This window comes from Anolis sagrei, chromosome 2 (genome assembly GCF_037176765.1).
Source record: "Anolis sagrei isolate rAnoSag1 chromosome 2, rAnoSag1.mat, whole genome shotgun sequence".
NCBI classification, from domain to species: Eukaryota; Metazoa; Chordata; class Lepidosauria; order Squamata; family Dactyloidae; genus Anolis; species Anolis sagrei.
In genome coordinates, this window is record NC_090022.1 from 125098116 (window position 1) to 125121676 (window position 23561).

The 23561-nt window shown below is 41.7% G+C and overlaps 1 protein-coding gene across 2 annotated transcripts in view; it reads right to left on the reverse strand.

Annotated features, from left to right (window-relative positions):
• Nucleotides 1-23561, reverse strand: part of USP43 (ubiquitin specific peptidase 43) — a 125167-nt gene that overhangs the window by 28030 nt on the left and 73576 nt on the right. For both annotated transcript variants that reach the window (XM_060764498.2, XM_067463820.1), the window contains exons 5-7: nucleotides 15052-15187; nucleotides 14771-14915; nucleotides 1749-1911 (exon numbers count right to left, since the gene is read on the reverse strand). In XM_060764498.2, coding sequence (XP_060620481.2) covers nucleotides 1749-1911; nucleotides 14771-14915; nucleotides 15052-15187 — 444 coding nt within the window. The remainder of the gene's footprint in view (nucleotides 1-1748; nucleotides 1912-14770; nucleotides 14916-15051; nucleotides 15188-23561) is intronic.

Genomic DNA, 23561 nt, shown 5'->3' on the forward strand with positions numbered 1-23561 from the left:
TTCCAGATGACTATCTGCCATCAAAGGAAGGCAGTTAATTTGACACTATGCTTGCTTTATCAGACATTAATTCTGTGGAGTCCAGATGTTGTGCCAAATTACACACTAAAGAAGCAGTTCTTAACAAGCCCAGCCACTGCTTATCTGATTATTTCCAGCTTTTCAGCACTGCCAATTAGCAGACTGGGATCTAGAAGAAAAGGCAAGAATCTAATTCCTTATCTGAAATGCTTTGAGAGACAGGTACCAAGAGACAGAAGTCTCCATGTGATCTCCATGCCATCTTCCCCTCATCTAAAACACGAGTGTACAACTGTTTGGCAATCTTATATGGCTGGCCAGATTGCAACCTAGACCAAATAAAACAAAACAAATGAAGATAGATAGATAGATAGATAGATAGATAGATAAAACAGGACTGCAATGTGGTAGTCTGTATAAAAGATGTATTACTTATCTTATGGACTTCTAAAAGTGACAATTCACCCCCCTCTCCTCCTCCTCCTCAAACAGAAAAAACGACAGCTCAGAAAGTGTGAAAATGTCAAGATATGCAAAAACACTCTTGGTGAGCTGTATTTGGCCCCAGGGCTACACTTTAGGCAGTACTAGCTCCTTAATCTCCTGAACCTTCCAGAATTTTTGAATTGCAACAGTCAACATAATCATGCTAACATGCAAGTCAAGAAACTAAAAAATAGAAAATGGCCCTCTGTTCCTGTTTCTGGAGACCAATAGCCTATTGATCCAGGCCCCAAGAAGCTCAGTACTCCATTTGATAAATCAGGAGCACTGAGATAAAATTCTTACACAGCCATACTAGTAAGCCTCCAAACCCAATGCCTTCTTCTAATTATGTGAGCAGCCCCAGTATTGTGCAAAACATGGAGTCATTTCCTCAGGAACAGCAGCAATCCTAACCTAGCACATGTATGAAGAGTCTGCCACCAAAGTTTAACCTCTCAACAGCTGGTAGGTGTTGGAAGGTAGGCTGTGTGGTGCCGAGGTGTTCAGAAGGAGAAAGTGATCTTGATCATGAGGGCTGCCTTTTGCCTCCATAGTAGATGCTATGCCATTTCCAATATCAAAATAAAAGTCACCTGTCCACCTAAGCAGCTAGAGAATGTGAATTGGTGGACACATCTTGACCTCAGCCTCAGGTAATAACTTGAGGCAGCAGCATATATTTCGTTGAGCACCTCTGCTTTCGCAGAACACTTGACTTTGAAAATGTTCACTAGATAACCTACATTATAGGAAATTCCCTGCAGAAAAGAGGTCTAAAGCCAGCCCACTGAATTACCGTGACCCATGTGAACATGGATCAAATGCATGTTTCCAAAAAAAACAGGCTAGCAAGAACTTACCTCTATAACTGTGGAGTTGCCAGCTTGAATAAAGGATAGGGGTCCAATAGTTTTAATACTTTGCAGATCCTGGATCAAGAAGACCCAAGTTACACTAGGTTGGAACAACACATGTTGCCTCCTTCACCCACCTTTTATCTGATGCACCCCTCTCCCACCTAACCTATCTGTTTATCTGATGCACACCTTCCTATAAGTCTGTTTATACATCACTGGACCGAAAGTACCTTCAGCCTCATATTACATGAAGAGGCTGCAGGATGGTTTTCTGCCACTACCCACTCCCATCCATTCTGACAGAACTTCTTTCTGATTCAAGCAACTGTTAAAGCTAAAAGAGTCTCATATTCAACATGACAATGCTGCTCTAACAGGATTCACCTCATTGCTTGTTGCCCTGTACCAGCAACATTACAGACAAGGAGCAGGATTCTGCCACCTCCACCATGGTGCAGGTACTCTGAAGAAATGGCTCCGTTATTAACTAAACGCTGGCCTTCTGGGTCGGAAACATTGGGAGAGGATGGAAGGCTCTGGGGACAACCTGAAGAAGGGAAAGAAAAGGAAACACTGGTTAGCAAATCACAAGGCAGGGTCTCCTGTGTTGATTATCTGCATCAGATAATGAGTTATATGCACACTAACTTTTAGAACATCTCAGGTCAAAGAACCTTGGGAAATAAGTTCACTGCCAGAAAGGCAATTATGGGAGGTACTCAATCAAGTGCCAACTGTACATGATACTACACTTGAACCAAGCACTCTCACTCCCAGCCTTTTCTTCACAGAACTTGTTTCTCTCATGATGATATCTCATAAGGATATGGCATTATTTTAGTAATGCAACCAGTAGGATGAATCTGATTGGACCCTTTCCATGGAAAAAAAAGAGTTGTAAATGTGAGAACTAACTGTCATTAACCCTACATAAGTGGTTATAAAATGATCTCAAATATTGGATGTATAACATGATATAGCACCACCATGAAAGCAGTTCTCATCCGCAAATCTGCTAAGAGAACAGAAAGAAGGTGATATTATGGAGATAGCCACAAGTTAAATTAAATTAGTAAGGTATTTTCAGTCTGGCTAACTGGATTCAAAGTCAAGAGAGAATGATCAGCTGTATCTTCTGGACCACAGTATCCCAACAGTCAAAATCTTCCAACTCAGGCTATATGAGACACTACACTTAGGCAGAAAAAATGAATCGCAAAGATACAGAACAGGTGATGTCTGACTCAACAATAGTCCATGTGAAAAAGATCTTGGCGTCTTCATGGACAACAAGTTGAACAAGAGCCAACAATGTGATGCAGCAGCTAAAAAAATACAATGGGATTTTGGGCTGCACCAAAAGGAGTATAGTGTCTAGATGGAGGGAAGTCACAGTGCTTTTCTATTCTGCTTTGGTTAGACCTCACCTGGAATACTGTGTCCAGTTCTGGGCACCACAGTTTAAAAGGGATATTGAAAAGCTGGAAGGTATCCATAGGAAGACAATTAAAATGATCAACGATTTGGAGACCGGGCCCTATGAGGAACACCTTAAAGAACTGAGTATGTTCAGCCTGAAAAATAGAAGGTTGAGGGGAAACATGATAGCCATGTATAAATATGTGAAAGGACATCATAAGAAGAGGGATCAGGCTTGTTTTCTGCTGCCCTGGATACTAGGACTCATAGCAATGGGTTCAAATTACAGGAAAGGAGATTCCACCTGAATATTAGGAAGAATTTCCAGACTAAAAGAGCTGTTCAGCAGTGGAACTCTTTGCCGTGCAGTGTGGTGGAAGCTCCTTCCTTGGAGGCTTTTAAACAGAGGATGGATGGCCACCTGTCGGAGTTACTTTGAGTATGCTTTTCCTGCATGACAGGGGGTTAGACTAGATGGACCACATGGTTTCTTCCCACTCCATTATTTTATGATTCTTTAAGAGCACTTTTACACTGTGGAGGCCCTTCTCTTCAGGGCCCAAACATGAGGTGACAGGTATCTCACAGGTCTGCCCAAATAAAGCCTTTTCAGTTTTTGGCACTAAATTAATAGAACAACCACATCAAAAATGCACAGATCTTAGTAGGGGATGTCTCAATTATCATTTGAATTTTTTTAATCTAGATTTGGCCTGCTGCTATATAAATTATAGTGTAACTGGATGGATAAGTAAAATGAAACAATGCAAATTGTTTATTTTATAAACAATAACATGGTCTAGGCACCTCAGATATTGAAGAAGAAAATTATGATTACAAAAGAATTGTTTATTGCAGGAACAATAGCAGATTTTTGAAAATGTAAACAAAACAATATTTCCCAAAGAAAATGATACCACAATGAGACCCCAATGCACATGACGCAAATCAATTGCACAGGTGGCCAATTCAACAAGAGATTTAAATTCAAATGTGAAAATGTGACACTGAAAAGCATAATGAACTTAGACAGCATAATTCTCATTCCTAAACACAAACCTTTCAATGTATTGTGACTTCAATAATCACATACAAATATACAGGTCAGCCTCACAACAACTGCCTGCACCAGATAGGGAAAGAAATCTATTTATTTGCCTAGATCACTTTTTCTAGGTATTATGTCATCTCCTGCTTGCCAACACTCCACACATTTACTATTATATCATTTTTCCCCAGTGGGGAAAATAATAGCACCACCAAATGAAGTCCACAGTTAATATTGGTATATGAACATGTCTGTCTCTGACACAGATCCGACACTAATTAAAACTAAATGTACTGTCACCGAATGTGCTGAGAAGGTATGAGAGATCCACAAAAGGTGCGAAGAAAATGGGGAAGAATTTATCTTTCATGTGTGACAATCTCTCCAAAAACACTATTCCGTTAAGGTTGTTAAACTTTGTATGCTTTCAAGACAAATGGCTCTGAGCATTTGTCTTGAAAGCATACAAAGTTTAGCAACCTTAATGGTATAATGACCATCAAAGGTCATTATACAGCTATTACATTTTTTTCATTTTGCATTTTTTCCAGAAAAGAAAGAAGGAAGAAAGAGGAAAACATAGGTGCATGGATAGGGATTTCTAGGCAGCTTATAAAATTCCAATAACAAAGCAAGGCAACTCTACATAAAAGGCCCATATGAAAGCATTCTTAGCCAATATCATATCCCCCAATGTTTCACAGAGGAAAATTAGAACACATATTTTTTAAAAAAAAAACCTTCAGAGTTTGGTTAAGATGGCAAAAGTCATCAATGAGAAAGGTGGGAGAGACTGCAAGCAGTTTGCTTTTGCCAGAGCCTACTTGGAAAGGCAAAATTCCTACCCTTCTACTAACTCTTCCCTTCTAAGTTAATTCAGTGCAAACTACCTTTGTACTTTGAACTCATTTTCCAGCAACTGAAGTAATGCTGAGGATTAAGGATGAAAGGTGGAGGGGGAAAAAAAGATAAAAATTGAATGTTTTGAAAGTAACAAAACTGTGAGATGACAGAGAATTAATTAGGACTGTCTGCCAAATTGGGACACTTGATATACAGTGTTACAATCTCATGTGTAATTAGAAAGAAACTGTGGAGAGTTTAAGGAAATCTCCGATTTTATTTTTAGAATTCAGAGGAGCTACTGAAGAGGATTTCCAGTGATTGGAGTGTGTGTATGCACAGACTTCCTCTCTTCCCTGAGTGATGGAATAAATGGACACTGCAGAATAGCACAAAACAATGAGACACGGGGGCCTAGTTTGCACTATTTCCACAGGTTACAGTATTTGCTCTTTTCTTGATAAAGAATATCAATAATGCTGACACACATACAATGTAGAAAGCACGCTGCATGATACAAAATAGTTGCACTGAAATGGCTCCCAAATATATGATTATGTTCATGAGATGGTTGCTACATTTTCTCCTCCCACAACTCTCGCAGCAAACACAAAATCAGCTAAAACATTTGAGGGTGAAATAAATGGTGACCAACCCACCCAAGGTGAAGCTGCATAATGCAGACTCCATACTTTTAAAGTCACCCTCTTTATTTTCAACTGGCAACACATGCTTAAGCGGCTGCTTTGGCCACATAAAACAAGGGAGGACATCCCCACCTCCCAAAAATCTCAAACCCACTTCCTTTGTTGTTCAGAATTCATACATACCCCGAATGAAAATTGTGGAGTGGTTTAGCCTGCACTTGTTCCATTGCCTGAGGTTTCAGTGTCTAATGTCCAATATCCAACAGGAGTCTGGAAATGGGAATGTTGGACCGGAGAGACTGTTGTTAGCCATGATGAAGCTGAGGATTCTGGGATGGTCAAGCCTGAATTAGATGTGCCAGTACAGATAGAGAAAGAGGCTGACAGTCTTGTGTTAGGTTTCCCAAGGGAGTCAAGATCAGAATGTGAAAAGAATGTTATAATTGGGAATCCAGGAGAGGATGCCTCTTTTGATAGAAGGAGTCAGATTTGTCAACAAAGACATGGCTGGGGAGAGTCGCTGCTCTCAAAGATTAATTGACAAGAGGGTTCCTCTCAAGTCTTCTCAAGGGAAAAGGCATGGGTTGTTTTTTTGTTTTTTGTTTTACTATAAATGAGGGCAACTGAGATTGTGTCTTCAGAGGAACCAACATTTGGTTTAGACAGCAATTCTTGTTTTGTGTTCAAGTTTCTTGTGCCTTGGATATACATTCATGTTGATATTCCTGTAACTCTTCATGCCTTGGATTTAATGCTCAAGTTTTGTTCCTGTGTTTTCATGTGTCTTTGGTTTTGCTGTCCTGGATTATTCTGGAATCACAGACTCCTGTTGCCTTTAGATCTTGTCATGGTTTTGGACATTCCTGTTTCCTGAACTTGATGTTTGGATTCTTGTTTTCCATGTTTAAGTGACTCTTTTTATGGACAATACGCTATGCTACTTTTGATCATTTTTTATCCTTTTGCTGAAGCTATTTTTATTCTTCAATAAACTACTTTGCTTATATTGAACTCTGGTGTGTGACATTGGTTCAGAGGTGCTTTCCAGCCCTGGTATGCAACAAATTACCTGAATAATCAACTGATTACCGATTTATAGATTTTCCAAGAAAATAGCCAAATTGGGCCCTTAAAAGGACTAACCAAATTGTTTTAGCATGAGCTTTCATTTGATACTGCCCACTTCACAAAGCTGTGTCTCTATCTCTGCAATGTCAGTTGGAAATGCAGAGAACATAGGCTTCTGCACCTCCCAACAAAATTTTGAGTGAATGATCCAAACAGACCCCTCCTAACTCTGTGGCTCTACAAGAAAGAATTAACATTAGATCACCAGCACAAGCTAGTCAGACAATGTACAACAGCTGGGAATTGATTAGCATCACCAGTAAGCTCTCAGGCATGATCAGTCTGATCTGTACCCCAATTTGCAGTTTGATCTCTCCATTTCCCCAGATTTGGGCTGCATAATTCATCAAAGTCACTGGGCAATAGGGTTGTCCAAAAAGCAAGATTGGTAAGATTGCCATGAACTCTTCTTCCCAGTTCTGCGCACACTGTCTTCTCTGATGTTTTTCAATTAAGGACTCTTGTTTAGTCCAAAGAGGAAATAAATCACTGACAGAGCAACTCTTTGTCTCCAGCATCAATTCTCATTTTATATATGCAAGCTAATTTGTTTTTTTAAAGTCATGCAGCACAGAATTATTTATTTATTTATTTATTTATTTATAGTTCTTATATTCCACCCTTCTCACCCCGCAGGGGACTCAGGGCGGATTACAGTAAACACATATATGGCAAACATTCAATGCCAGTTTGACAAACAACATTTAACAGACAAAGGCTATTTAACTTTTTTTTTTCTGGCCGCCAGGGGAGCTGCTGCTTTTCTTCGTCCATCAACGACACCGATGAAGTTCTTCCGCATTCCACATTCCCCGGAGTCTTCTTTCTTTATGGCCTCATAAATTAGTTAAATTTAGCCTCCCACACAAGGTGGTCCCTTATTTTCCTACTTGACAGATGCAACTGTCTTTCGGGTTGCAAAGGTCAACAACGGGCTACACAATGGCTGGACACCCACTCCAGCCCGGGCTGGCTTCGAACTCATGACCTTTTGGTCAGAGTGATCTTAATGCAGCTGACACTCAGGCAGCTGCGCCACAATCCCAGCTGCGCCAGAATCCCCACCAGTACCAAGGGATTGGTTCATCCCATCTCATGCCTATCTCCTTTAGCTGCCAATTTTTCCTCCAAGCAGTCCGTCTGAAGTCACAGCTACACAGAGGCCAGACAAAGGCACATGCCTCAAGTGCACTGTTGTGGATTTTTTCAACAGGGATTACCCTAAAATTCATTTGTAACATGTTTAGAAAATGAACAGAACAAAGTGACAAATGAGGGGGCTGCACATTTGACTGCTTCCTCTAAACATACATACAAACACACACAGGGTGCAGACAGATTTTGCTAAACAAGTATTTGAGTGGACAAATGTAGGGCCCTTCCACACAGCCATATAACCTAGAATATCAAGGCAGAGAATATCTGCATTGAACTGGGCTATCTGAGTCCACACTGCCATATAATCCAGTTCAATGTGGATTTTATACAGCTGTGTGGAAGGGGCCATAGAAAACCTGAGCTACAATTTCCATAAACCCCAGCATGACCAAGAGTTAGGTTTACAGGAGTTGCAACTGAAAAGCTCTTGAAGGTTCTACCCTGCCTACCCCTTATTTTCATCCTCTTAGCATTAATTTTCTATAAACAGATAAATGTTTTTTTAATTAGCCTCCACAGTCATCTGTCTGGAAGCATCCTTTTGAGTCAAGATGCACTGAGGGATCGAAATGATGACTACACGCCACACTTTCCTCATCTGTGATCTATGGGATTGGAGAGTGTGCGTGAACAGGAATTAGAGAAGCGTGGAAGATGTAGATTAGACCAACACTACACAAAATGGCTTGTTTATTTGGGAGACAAATGCCAGAGAAGTCAGAATGTTATGGATGTAGAATGCATTGATTTCAGTTAGGTCTTTGATGAGCCCCCCCATGATACTCTTGCAAACAAGCTAATAAAATGTGAACTACACAATGATACTATTAGGTGGATTTGTAATTAGCAAACCAGTGAAACCTTTTTTTACAAAAAATAATCTTTATTGAAATTTTTCATACAAGTAGGTATATAGGTAAAAAAAAGATAAAAATAAAAATAAATGGGGGAAGTGGAGAAAGAAGAAGAAGGAGAGAGAAAAAAATAGGGAATAGTACTTAGCATAGGAAGAGAGGAAGGGGTAGGCGAGAGTGGGGCGGAAGTTGATAAGGAAATAGGAGGGGAGGATTGAAAGAGGGGGAGAGAAAGAAAATGAAAAAAGAAAAAAGATGATTGAAAAAAGGAGAGGAAAAAAAAAGAAGAAGAAAAAAGAGAAGAAATAAGAGATTAAAATAAAAGGCCAAAACAAAAACAAAAAAATTACAAAAAAATAGGAGTATCCCGACCTCCTGGTGTCTTCCGAAAATCTTCTGTTCATTTTGTTCAGTCTTATCTCGGTGTAAGAGATAAAAATAGAGAAAGAAAAAAGAAAAAAAAGAGACCAAGTTCTTTTTATTTTTCTTCTCTTCTAATTTTCTTTCCCCTCTTCTTTGGTTTTCCTTCTTAACTTCTCCTTTTCCCTCTAGATCATTGTCTCTTTCTTCTTTTTCCTTAAGTATTCAGTGACGTCTTTCCAATCTGTTTCTTTTCTTCCAGTTTCCTTGTTTTTCAATAGTAGAAAGGTAAGTCTATCTAGGTTACTAATGTCCAGCATTTTTATTCTCTATTCATCTTTTTGCATAGCACATCCTTGCGGACGTTATCGCTAAAAATAGTATTTTATCTTTATTTATTTATTTATTTATTTATTTTAATTAATAAAGCAAACCAGTGAAACCTTAAGGGCGCCCATCAATGGCACTTCTTCATTCTGAACCCAATGTACTCAACATTTTAATCAAAAATTTGGATGATGGGATAAGGAGTATGCCAATCACAACATATATCTCAAGACCAGAATTCAAAATGACCTTAACAAATTGGAGAGCTGGGCCAAAACTAACAACATCAATTTCAACAGCAAGAAACATGAGGTACTACACTTAGGTGGAAAAAATGAAATACTGAGATAAGGGATGGGTGACATCTGGCTTGACAACAGTACCTGAGAAAGGGATGTAGTAATCTTAGTAGGCCATAAACTAACAGTGTGATGTGGCAGCTAAAAAACCAATGGGATTCTAGGCTGCATCAATAGAAACATAGTGTCTGGATCAAGGAAAGTAATAGTACCACTCTATCTCACTTTGGTCAGACCTTGCCTGGAATACCATGCCCATTACAATTCAAGCACAATATTGACATAGTGGAATGTGTTCAGAAAAGGGTAACCAAAATAGTAAAATGCCTGGAAAGCATGCATTATGAGGAAAGGTTAAAAGAATGGGTTAAGATATGGCTATGTTTAAATATGTAAAAGGATGCCATACCGAAGAGAGAGTAAGATTAAGAAACAGAGCAATGGATTCAAACTGCAGGAAAAGATATTCTACCTTCAGAAAGAACTTCCTGGCAGTGAAATATGCTGCCTTGGAATGAGGTAGAATCTCCTTCTTTTTAGGTTTTTTAACAGAAGGTGGTGGCCACATGTCAGGAGTGGTTTGCGTATTTTTGCATAGCAGCAGATTGGACTGGATGGCTTTGCGATCTCTTCCAACATTTTAAAACATGTTTCTTTTGTTCATGACCCAAAGAAACAGTTGTTTAATCTTTATAGTGTGCTATTAGTCACCAAGCAAACCATGTTTGTGAGGTGACACAGAAATATACACTACTGCTGTAATACAGAACAGCGGTGACAGTAAGACAAAGGAAAGAAATGTAATGTTGTTGTTGTTTTCGTTGTTGTTTTAAAAGCAGCTTCAACTGGAACAAGGAAGCATGTCTTTCTTTTGTCATCCACTGAATGAGAAAACTACAATTCTTAAAGGCAGACCAAACCACTTCTCATCACCACATGGATGTTACAATGGGTCAGTTCCTATCTTATCCAGGGTTAGTTGTCTATGATAATCATATTAGAATGTTTTTAAGAAATATTTTCTCTGAGCCCCACCCAGCTGTGCTGCAGAATATGAGACTAGGAGCAAACCAAAGATTCATGATAAAAACATCTTGTCCCTTAGAGCCTCCTCCACTCTTCCCAGAGCCCCCTGGTTCCAATCTGTAGGGATGAATTTTCTTTGCCGAGACTTGAGCATCCCATTTTAAGCTGTTCACTGTCACCTTTGTCCCTCTCTGCTTCTCGCTGTCCCTCCAAGATTTCTGTTATAGCAACCTCCTCCTGCCAATCCAGGATTCACAGCAGCCCCCGACTTGAGCTCCTTGAATCTCTAGTGGCATTTACAGACTGAAAAGCCAATTTATCTTGATTCAGGCCTGACCCTTTGTAGCAGGAATGGCTTGGCTGCCTGCCAGGTCTGGGAAGGCTAAAAATAGCCACTTGTGTTAGGCACAAAACAGAAACACATCCCCCTTTTAGCAAAGGGCTAATTGTAAAAAAATCCCACAGGTCCCAGGGAGTGAGTGCATCTCTTGAGAAGACATAGCAAGTGTATTTCAGAAATGAATCACCACCACCACCAAAGGAACCCATAAGTTATGGTAAGATAGTGCTGGCTGCATCAGTCACCCTGTGCAATTTTGTGATAATGCTGAGAGATTATCACCAGATACATTCCTGAGCTCATACAAGCTTCATATGTTTTTTAAAGCTTCTATGGGACACCTCCCCATGGACTTTTAACACATCACACAGGTATGTTACCCTGCTCTATCTTTGATGTCCCTGCCCACGACTAGAGTGATGGCAAGGAAACTGACCATCACATCACATCTTTATTTATTCTTCCTCAAATATGTTATTTAGAGAAGCTTGGTCAGGGGAAATGGGTCACAAAAATAACGGTATGGTATGGGGATAATTTTTTTCCTCTGCTATAAATCCAAAGTCTCTGCCTAATTGTCAGTTGTCAGGGATTTTCTAAGATCTACAGAGACACTCGCTGGAACACCTCAGCAAGCGAGAGTCCAGAATTGGCAGGCTCAAACCCAGAACCTCAACCAATAGCTGATACCAAATGAGAGACTCCCCCCTGGGCACACAGAGGACTGGGCGACTTGGAAGGTGCTGAACAGACTGCACTCTGGCACCACGAGATGCAGAGCCAACCTTCAGAAATGGGGGTCACAAAGTGGAATCCTCGACATGCGAGTGTGGAGAGGAGCAAACCACTGACCACCTGCTGCAATGCAACCTGAGCCCTGCCACATGCACAATGGAGGACCTTCTTGCAGCAACACCAGAAGCACTCCAAGTGGCTAGATAATGGTCAAAGGACATCTAATTAACTACCAAACTCACAAATTTTGTATTTTGACTGTTTGTTTGCTTTGTTCTGTTAGAAATGTAATATAATTGACTGGTTGCCCTGACATGACAAATAAATAAATAAGTTGTCGGTGGAGGTGTGAATGTCAGAATATTTTATCTAAACTGCTTAGGGCCTAAATCTAGATTGCTGAACTGCAGCTCTGGGGTTCAGGAGGGCCCCAGGGTTAATTCTGTAATCCACAACCTTTCCACACTCCCTGGATCTTTTCTGGACAAATAAAACAAAGGTGAAGCACTTCTCCTGGAAGCCTGCAGAAATAGCAATTTGCATGTTGAATAGATTGCTGTTTAACCTTTTAAAAATCTGTTTTTCAAAATCAGAAATAGACTTACAGCCACTGCAGGCTGATGTAGAATTGTCTTCAGTATAGGAGGGGAGGGTCCCTGGCAATTCATGTGGCTTCGCAAGGACCACAGAGACAAAACTCCCTGATCCCCTGATGTTGCCAATGCTTGTTCTATCCTGACTATGTAACAATGCCAAAGTATTCCTAGTTTTTCTTAACCCTGAACAGTCCTTCTCATGCTCCTTCCATCTATACAAAACAGTGTGTAATTCACATTGGTAACAGGTTGGGAGTTAGGGAACAAAATACACCAAACTTAAATATTTTGTCTGACAAAAGATACTCTTGTATATTCCCTGCCAAAATGTATCAGCATGCAGAACAATACTCACAAGGTATTCCTTGCAGAAACAGAGAGCGGTCAGTCACAGTTACAATACCGCCCCCCCCCCCCCCCCACATACACACAGCATACAACAACAACAATAAAGGATGGGACTGGTTAAATATTCAGAAAGCACACAACACACCGGGTCTTTGATCACCCTGAAGTGATGTATGTATGGCATGGCATGTTTGGAGCACCTCCGTATCAACACTGTGTTACATGGGGAAGGCTGAAGATCGTCAAAAAATCAATTATCCTAGGGACCTGAAGGCACTTTCTGAGGTTGCTTATCCTAGTCAAAAATGACTATGCCATGTGCTCTTACATTATGTTCTATCAGATTATGCCATGCTTGAACTCATGCTTATTGGTCCTGCTGGGGAAGACACAGTCAGATTGGCCCCCTCAGCAGGAAGAAATTGAAGAATACACTTGTTATCCGGTAAGAGCAAAAGGTATGCCAAATGCAAAAGCTTCCATCTCGTAACAGGTATTTTGTGTATAAAAAGTTAAACCGGCTAAGACCTCTTGGAAAGAATTAGTCTAGCAGGTTGAGAAATGGGAATTGGAGATGCAGGGGAGTGATTCTGGACTTTTACATACTATTTATACATTTTATGTGATTCCTCTCAGAAGGGCTGTATAGCTTACAAGATCAGACATGGCCCTGTTTAAAGTAGTTTCCCTCCCTAATGAGCAAACAGAAAATCCCACACTTCTTTGGAATCCATCACGTTTCACCTGCAGAGCCAGCAGGCAGCCAGACAATAATCAGAATCCAGGAGAAATAAATACCTTTGCACTCTACGTAATAAAGCTGCCTGGAAGGAAAAAGAACATTTCTGACTCTGCAGGGAAAGGGTATTTCCCAGTGGCCTCATGATGCACTCTCCGGGCCGTAGATCTTAATAAGAGGCCGTTAAAGTGACAGAGCCTAGGTGCCTCTAAAGGCCACTCATTCTAAGGCTATCCACTGTGACTGCTGGTAATCTGTGCTGGAGGGATGAGACAAGGACAGTGTGATGGATAGACCCAGCCTTCAGTTAAAGTAACTGGCCTCAATGTGATGCCATCTAAACAGGGAAACTTCCTCCTGTCCCTTCTTGTGGTAAGCAGTCTTTTTCCTTTTTCTTCTCCATACTGATGTCCGAAAGCTATTGTGCAAAACATCCCAACCTGGACAACAATACCCCATGTGCTGTCTTTTAACAGACATCAGTCTGATAGCCACTGGGCAAAACACTGAGCTGACTGCTAAGCCCATGGCTGTTAGGTTTGGCAATGGTATCTTTGCCTCATTTCTCTATATGTCAGCGAGGACTTCCTATAGCTGCCACCAGATATAATTGGAATATGGCTTTCTAGTTTTCTCAGGGCCAAACTAGTTGTGGAAGATCTGTATGTGTGTTTAAATCTGAATCTACACTACTGTCTGCAATTGCCTTGAATGTGGGTGGGTGGATGAAGCAGGATCTGATTTAAAGAACAAGGGGTTGTATAGATAAGGAAAATCCTTCCTCATCCATGCAAGCCCACTACACTGGCACATTACTCTCAGTTGGGACTTGGAAGCTGGAACTAAATCTAGCCATAAAAATCCAATAGAGGGAAAGGCTTCAGAACAAAGGGACAACATTTGGCTCTCACTCACACACAAACCTTTTGCTTCTTAAATTACCCTACTTCACCCTCTCTTTTCTGTATTACTGCAAAAAAAAAAATCAGTTTCAAATATACTGATCCACTGGTGTCACAAGAGGCTTGGCCCTTGCTCTGTCAAGGCAAAAGGTGAGGGGGAAAACTTTAGTCCTGGTGGATTGAGAAAATGAAGTCATCTAAACTTATTTCTGTGCTTCCCTCTGCTTCTCTATCCCTCCCCTGATAGATTCAATCTTCAATGTGATTTCCTTTTACCATTTAATATACATCTATCTTATCATCCCAGCAATTGACCTCTCTGGTTTGCAGATCATGGCTGTCTAAACAAAAGTGGGAGGGTCCATAAATCTGATTGTATAATATACCTAGATCTCCAGAGTTGCACTGCCACCTGCTTTCCACCTATATAGACCAGAGGTAAAGCAGTATCAGGGTGAAGGAGATGGAGCACTGCTCATGCACTACAGTAAAAATGTCATTATCTTGAATTCTTAACTTTACATGTAGTATACCTACCCAAAAGATTGATCAGCACAGCTATAGGGGAAAAGCAGCAATTCCATTTAGCAGACTGTAGAAGAAAATGAAGTACATTCCACCCACATATCTGCCATACCTGAGAGGCGAGAAGAGTTGGCCTTGTTAAAGGAGAGTGGAGCTTGGAAAGCATAAATGTTGTCACCATCTGCAATGGTATTCAGATCTTCATCATCTGAGAAGGAGCACCGGAATCCCGATGGGCCCAACTCAGCCAGGATTACCTGCAACACAGAAGAAAGCAGTCAAGGATACCAGGCACATGGATGAAAAGGATAAATATCCACAGCTCCTGCAGTTGCAAAGTGCACAATTCACCGGGTTCACTGGGGCCGAAGGAGTAAAACTCTTCTGTCTTACCTGGTCAGGTGAAAGCTTGCCTTCCTCTGCTACCATTTCTCTCAACTTTGCCACTGAGCTGAACAGAGGTACACTCAGGCCCACGCGTACAAATCGTTGGCTCTTGGACTGGAAGACGAGAGTGACATTAAGAGGCCTAGAAGAAAAGGCAAGTAAGCCACGTGTTAGAACTCTGCATTAAAACACCCCTAAATTCTGCAGGCAGTCCATGACCTTCCTCCACTTCTGCATGCATTCATGTAACTGGCTTGTTTTGCTTTGTTCAGGCAACCTGCTTGCTCAGAGATATCAAATTAGATTTAATTGGTTCCAGGAATTTATTTGTATTTTTCACATTGAGAGCATGGAAGTTCTAGCCAAGTGTGTTGACACAGAGGGTCTTCGATGCACAGCCAGATTAAGTCAAATTAAGACCTGTGAGAAGCAAAAATTAGCTTACATGTCTAACTGAAACTCAGTTTGTTTTCAATCCATTAAGAAAGAAAGGTCTTAAAATCTTTAAAGCTGTCTCTATAATGATGGCTATTATAAATTTGCTCTTTAAAAAATAGTCCATGTTCTTTGGAGTCTACAAGAACTATCTAAGATCATATATATACTATGTCATGCAGAGTGACTGTAGCTTATTAGATCTATTGGAGAGATTGTATTTTGAGATAGAATGAGAGTTACTTTTAAACAGAATTTTCAAAATGGGGATTAGATGGCCATTTCTCAAGTATCCTTCACCAGTGGAAAAGCAGGGGACTGGACTAGATGGTCCTCAGGTCCTGTTTCTATAATCATATTGCCCCATCAAACTGAAGCTGAATCACAGCCTCAAAGGACCAGAACCATTAAAGTACTATTTACAAAGAGTGGAGACATTTTAAACAGCACTGAAAAAAATTCTACCGAACAGTTTTAGCTAGTAAATCCTGAAAGCTAAAACAGAGGCGCTGTTTAAATCTTGTTAAGGTTTCATCTAGATAAAGTAAAAGTGTTGGAAGATTGTAATATTGGAAGATTGTTGGAAGATTGTAATATTGGCGGCTGCTGCTGTTATTGTTGTTGTTGTTGTTACGCTGCTTTATCTCCCCAAAGGGGACTCAAAGCAGCTTGACATAAAAGCATTGATATACAACTTAAAATATACAAAAATGCAAACATTAAAATAGAATTAAACACAACAAATATTTTAAAATTCAGTCAAAAACCATCAAACTTATTCAAAGTTAAAAAACCATAGCATCCCCTGATGAGATTTTTAAAACTGTCATCTTTAAAAGCCTGTTTGAATAAGAAGGTTTTAGTCTGCTGTCAGAAGGACAGCAGGGGGAGGGCCATTCCAGCTTCCCTGGACAAGGAGTCCCAGAGTCATGGAGCAGCCACCAAAAACAAAGGCCCACTCTCTCGTTCCCACCAACTGAGCTTGAGATGTAGGTGGGACTGAGAGAAGGACCTCTCCTAAAGATCTCAGGGCCCAGACAGTTTCATACAAGGGGATGTGGTCAGCCTGAACTGTCTAGGGCTTTAAATGACATAACCACCACTCTGAATTGTGCCCAGAAACAGACTGGCAGACAGTGGAACTGCTGTAACCAGGGGACGGGGACGGGGGACGGGGGGGGGGGGGGGTCCCTGTAGCCAGCTCCCAGTTAGCAACCTGGCTGCAGCTCTTTGGACCAGTTAAAGTTTCTGAGCACTCTTCATACTTGCAATGATACTGCAAGGCATACGTTTCAAAAGATCACAAATGATTTTCGAGCTCTAGGAGCAAAGCTAAAAGAATGTAATGTACAGGTGGTCTTTTCATCCCTCCTCCCTGTTGTAAGACACGGACCCACAAGAGCCAGAAAAATAGTACAGGTCAATGACTGGCTTAGAAAATGGTGTCAGGAGGAACGCTTTGGCTTCCTCGACCATGGCCTGCTTTTCCAGGAGGATGGCCTACTGGCAAGGGATGGGGTGCATCTCACACAAGTAGGAAAACACCTTTTTGCTCACAGACTCGCAAACCTCATTAGACGCACTTTAAACTAGGTCCACCGGGGGAGGGGACAACAGCCTTGCGAACACTACTTTACCCATAATGTCTGGGAATCTCCAGAAGGCTAAACGGAGGGCTGCACAAACACAACAAGGACCAAGTACCAAAAGCACAATAATCCCAATTAAACAGCTCAAGGGAAGATCCCAGGGGCTCACATGTCTTTACACTAATGCACAGAGCATGGGAAATAAACAAGACGAACTCCAACTTTTAGCACAACACCACAAATATGATATCATAGCCATCACTGAAACCTGGTGGGATGACTCCTATCGCTGGAATGTGGATATCGAGGGGTATAACCTCTTTCACAGAAACCGAACAAAGGGGAGAGGAGGCGGAGTAGCCTTATATGTCAAAAACACTTATGCTGCAGAAGAGATTCAAGACAGCAATCTGGGAAACCAGCTTGAAATCATCTGGATAAGAATCAAGGGAACTGGGACTCAAAAAGATGTCGTTGTAGGCGTCTACTACAGACCCCCAAGCCAGGAGGAAGAACTTGATGAAGTCTTCTGCCAACAGTTGACCAAACAGGCACAGAAAAGAGATGTAGTAGTCATGGGCGATTTCAACTATCCCGATATTTGCTGGAAAACAAACTCGGCCAAGAGTACAAGGTCCAACAAATTCCTCGCTTGCCTTGCAGACAATTTCATGGTCCAGAAGGTAGAAGAGGCAACAAGGGGACTGGCTACTCTTGATCTCATCCTAACAAATGCGGAGGACCTGATCGATGCGGTCAAAGTGGTAGGATCCTTAGGGGCAAGTGACCATGTGCTCCTGCAATTTGAGGTACAAAGGAAGGCCGAAACTAAGACAAGTCAAACCCGCATTTTGGACTTTAGGAGAGCTGATTTCCAAAAAATGAAGGAAACGCTGAGCAGCATTCCGTGGACACAGATACTAAAAGACAAGGGAGTTACGGATGGATGGGAATTTCTCAAGAGTGAAATACTCAAGACGCAATTGCAAACCGTGCCAACAAAGAGAAAAAATAGGACAAGTGCAAAGAAGCCAGAATGAATGTCCAAAGAACTTCTAACTGTGCTAAGACACAAAAGAGACATGCACAAGAAGTGGAAAAAGGGAGAAATCACCAAAGAAGAATTCAAACAAATAGCCAACACCTGTAGGGAAAAGGTCTGCAAGGCTAAAGCACAAAATGAGCTCAGGCTTGCTAGGGACATTAAAAACAATAAAAGGGCTTCTATTCTTATGTCAGTAGAAAAAGGAAAAACAAGGAGGCAATAGGACCTCTTCGCGGAGAAGATGGGGCAATGCTGACAGGGGATAGGGAAAAGGCAGAACTACTTAATGCCTTCTTTGCCTCGGTCTTCTCACAAAAAGAGAGTCTTCAACCTCAGCAAGATGGAGTGGATGAGGGATTGGAGGACATCCAACCCCAAATTGGGAAAGAAGTCGTCCAGGAATACCTGGCTGCTCTTAATGAGTTCAAGTCCCCAGGGCCAGATCAACTACACCCCAGAATATTGAAGGAACTAGCGGAAGTCATTTCGGAACCATTGGCAACCATCTTTGAGAGTTCTTGGAGAACGGGAGAAGTTCCAGCAGATTGGAGGAGGGCCAATGTGGTCCCAATCTTCAAGAAGGGAAAAAAGGATGACCCAAACAACTACCGTCCGGTCAGCCTCACGTCGATACCGGGCAAGATTCTGGAAAAGATTGTTAAGGAAGCGGTCTGCAAACACTTAGAAACAAATGCAGTCATCGCTAATAGTCAACATGGATTTATCAAAAACAAGTCATGCCAGACTAATCTGATCTCTTTCTTCGATAGAGTTACAAGCTGGGTAGATGCGGGGAATGCCGTGGATGTAGCGTACCTGGATTTCAGTAAGGCCTTCGACAAGGTCCCCCATGACCTTCTGGCAAGGAAACTAGTCCAATGTGGGCTAGGCAAAACTACGGTGAGGTGGATCTGTAATTGGTTAAGTGGACGAACACAGAGAGTGCTCACTAATGCTTCCTTTTCATCTTGGAAAGAAGTGACAAGTGGAGTGCCTCAGGGATCCGTCCTGGGCCCGGTCCTGTTCAACATCTTTATTAATGACTTAGATGAAGGGCTAGAAGGCATGATCATCAAGTTTGCAGACGACACCAAATTGGGAGGGATAGCCAATAGTCCAGAGGACAGGAGCAGAATTCAAAACGATCTTGACAGATTAGAGAGATGGGCCCAAACTAACAAAATGAAGTTCAACAGTGACAAATGCAAGATACTCCACTTTGGCAGAAAAAATGAAATGCAAAGATACAGAATGGGGGACGCCTGGCTCGAGAGCAGTACGTGTGAAAAAGATCTTGGAGTCCTCGTGGACAACAAGTTAAACATGAGCCAACAATGTGATGTGGCGGCAAAAAAAGCCAATGGGATTTTGGCCTGCATCAATAGGAGCATAGTGTCTAGACCTAAGGAAGTAATGCTACCCCTCTATTCTGCTTTGGTTAGACCACATCTGGAATATTGTGTGTAATTCTGGGCACCACAATTCAAGAGAGATATTGACAAGCTGGAATGTGTCCAGAGGAGGGCGACTAAAATGATCAAGGGTCTGGAGAACAAGCCCTATGAGGAGCGGCTTAGGGAACTGGGCATGTTTAGCCTGAGGAAGAGAAGGCTGAGAGGAGATATGATAGCCATGTATAAATATGTGAGAGGAAGCCACAGGGAGGAGGGAGCAAGCTTGTTTTCTGCTTCCTTGGAGACTAGGACACGGAACAATGGCTTCAAACTACAAGAGAGGAGATTCCATCTGAACATTAGGAAGAACTTCCTGACTGTGAGAGCCGTTCAGCAGTGGAACTCTCTGCCCCGGAGTGTGGTGGAGGCTCCTTCTTTGGAAGCATTTAAGCAGAGGCTGGATGGCCATCTGTCAGGGGTGATTTGAATGCAATATTCCTGCTTCTTGGCAGGGGGTTGGACTGGATGGCCCATGAGGTCTCTTCCAACTCTTTGATTCTATGATTCTATGATTCAGAGGCAGCCCCATGTAGCTCGCATTACAGTAATCAAGTAACCGTGGCCAGATCTGGCTTCTCAAGGAACGGACACAGTTGACACACGTTTTAATTGTGCCCTCCTGGCCACCACAGATACCTGGGCCTCCAGGTTCAGTGCTGTGTCCAGGAGGACCCCCCAAACTGTGGACCTGTGTCTTCAGGGGGAGTATAACCTCATTCAGTACGGGCTGGATCCCTATTCCCTGGTCTGCCTTGTGACTGATTAAGAGTACCTCTGTCTTGTATGGATTAAGTTTCAATTTGTTTGCCGTCATCCAGTCCATTACTGATGACAGGCACTGGTTTAGGGTCAGGAGAGCTTCCTTGGCATTAGGTGGAAAGGGGTAGTAGAGTTGGGTGTCATCTGTATACAGGTGGCACTGAACTCCAAAATGCTAGATGATCTCTTCCAGTGGTTTCAGGTATATGTTAAACAGCATGGGGGACAAAATGGAACCCTGAGGAACCCCACAGGTCAATGGCAAGGGGTTCAAACAGGAGGCTTCTGGCACCACATTCTGGGTATGAACCTCCAGGAAGGACCGGAGCCACTTTAAGACAGTGCCTTCCAGGAGAACCAACAGGGACACACTCCCCCTGTCTAGCTCTCTGCGGAGGTCATTTACCAAGGTGAAAAAAGGTGTCTCTGTTCCATAGCCAGGCCTGAAACCCCATTGAAATGGATCTAGATCAGTGGTTCTCAACCTATGGGTCCCCAGGTGTTTTGGCCTACAACTTCCAGAAATCCCAGCCAGTTTACCAGCTGTTAGGAATTCTGGGAATTGAAAGCCAAAACATCTGAGGACCCACAGGTTGTGAACCACTAGATAATCCATTTCATCCAGCAATCCCTGGAGTCCGGGGGTCATCACACACTCCAAGACGTTGCTCAGAAAGGGGAGGTTGGACACTGGCTGATAGCTGTCCATTATAGAGGGGTTCGGGGATAGCTTTTAAAATATTTTCAAACATTTTGGTACAAAAGAAGCCTCTTCACTCCCTGTCTATCTGTCTCTTTCTTACTTACTTACTTAGGAAATTTAGAGTTATGTTGCATCAGTGCATCAATGAAATGACACTTTGGGTCTATTACGCTGGAAATAAGAACCATGTTTAAACATTCAGAGAGAAAGAAATGCTTTGTAAACCACAGCACCACAACTAACCATGCATCATGAAAAATAAACTTGAAGAATCCCAGTACAGAATCAACAAAGAAATATGAACAGCCCACATGGAGGTAACAACAACTAATAAAATCTGGCAGAAGCTATATGGCTTGAACTCATATGTCTTTAGATCGATCTGGAATAGGATCTTAGTGATCAATACACAAACACTGGGATAAGCTCAAGGCAGCTGGTTCTTACGCAATGTCTAGTAAAAATACTGTTACCTCTGTCACTTCACATCTGCCACACTAAGGATAGATCCTCTATGCACATGACTTCCATCTGTTGCTGGCATGAAGGAACAAGTTAATGTATACTGCTGCTCAGTGAATACTGAAATACTTCCCCTAATGCTTTCACTTGGCAGCATTCACTGACTTCAATCTTAACATCCCCTCAGCACAGTGCAAATATCCACATGCAGAGATATGTTGCAGCAGTACTGCACAATCCTCTTGCAAAACAGCAACACATATGTCAGTAACTGGATGCTGTTATGCGGTGATCAATAAACAGCACTCAACTGCATAATGCAACATTGCTGTGTGTACAACTCTGCTTCTGCTGCTATCAGGAGAATACCTCTGCTGTGCTGTGGTAAATAATTCACCCCACATGCATAGCATGATTTGTACATGCATATCTGACTAGTAGAATGCCAGTCAGCGAGTACCCAAAAACAGAGGATACAGTAAATTAACTGCTTGAAGCAACATTAAGATTAATAACAGTAATAATACTACTTCATGCCAGGTGTTTCAACAGGACTCATACTAGCCTACAGCATTAAAGGAGGGATAGCAGAACTGTATCATTTCTCAACATGGTCTTCAACATACCCAAAAACCTATATGGTCATTATCCAGAAACACAAACACACACAATCAGGGTGTTTCTTCTAAGCCAAGCGGAAGAACTGGATGAAGACTACCATGAAATGAAGACTTTTTATTACTCCCTGCTAAAAGAGCTCAGGGTGACTCTACCCCCCCCCCCCACCACCACCACCACTTGAATATTCAGGTGGGTAAAATATTAGGAGTGTAATATTTTGCATGGCTTATGGTCTCAGAAACTAAGGGTGGCTGCTCTGAAGGGTGATTTCTAAAAGTCAACATGAGTTTCTCAAAAACAAGTCATACAAAACTAATCTTTATTATTGAGTAGCAAGATTGGTAGACAAAAGGAATGCTGTGAATGTAGTTTACTTTGAATTCACTACGGCCTTTAACAAAATCTCCCATGATATTCTCACAAGCTAGTAAAATGTGTGCTACACAATTGTACTGTTATGAGGATTTGTAATTTGTTGACTGGCCAAAGGGTTCTCATCAATAGCTCCTCTTCATTCTGGAGAGAAGTGACAAATGGGGTGCTGCAGGGAGCAATCAATGACTTGGATGATGGAATAGAGGGTACACTTCCCTAATTTGGAGATGACACTGAATTAGGACAAGAGGACAGGCATGTCCTAATTCAGTGTCAAAATGAATTTCAAAAGGAGAAATATAATGTTTTGCCAAAAATGAAATGCACAGATATTGAATGGTTGATACCTGGCTTGAAAATAGCACACGTGAAAGAAATCTTGCAATCTTAGTAGACCAAGATATTGAGACAATAATGTGGCAGCTAATAAAGTCAATTTGATTCTAGGCTACATCTGTAGCAATAAAGTGTCTAGAATGAGGGAAGCAACAATACCACTATATTCTGCATTGGTCAGACCTCACCTGGAATACTGTGTCCAGTTCTGGGCACCACAATTCAAGAAGGAGTGTGACTAAAGCCAGAATGTCTCCAGAAAAGGGCAGTCAAAATGGTAAAAATCAAGCCCTATGAGGAACAGTTTAGGAAACAGGGTAGGTATCGTTTAGAGCAGGGGTCCTCAAACGTTTTAAACAGAGGGCCAGGTCGCAGTCCCTCAAACTGTTGGAGGGCCGGATTATAATTTGAAAAAAAAAAACATGAATGAATTCCTATGCACACTGCACATATCTTATTTGTCGTGCAAAAACACTTAAAAACAATACAATAATTAAAATGAAGAACAATTTAAATAAATATAAACTTATTAGCATTTCACTGGGAAGTGTGGGCCTGCTTTTGACTGATGAGATAGGATTGTTGTTGTTGTTGTTGTGTGTTTTCAAGTGATTTCAGACTTAGGTTGACCCTGAGCGAGGGCTGGGGAAATGATCTTGGAGGGCCGTATCCGGCCCCCGGACCTTAGTTTGAGGACCCCTGGTTTAGAGAAAAGAAGGTTGCGAGAGGACATGATA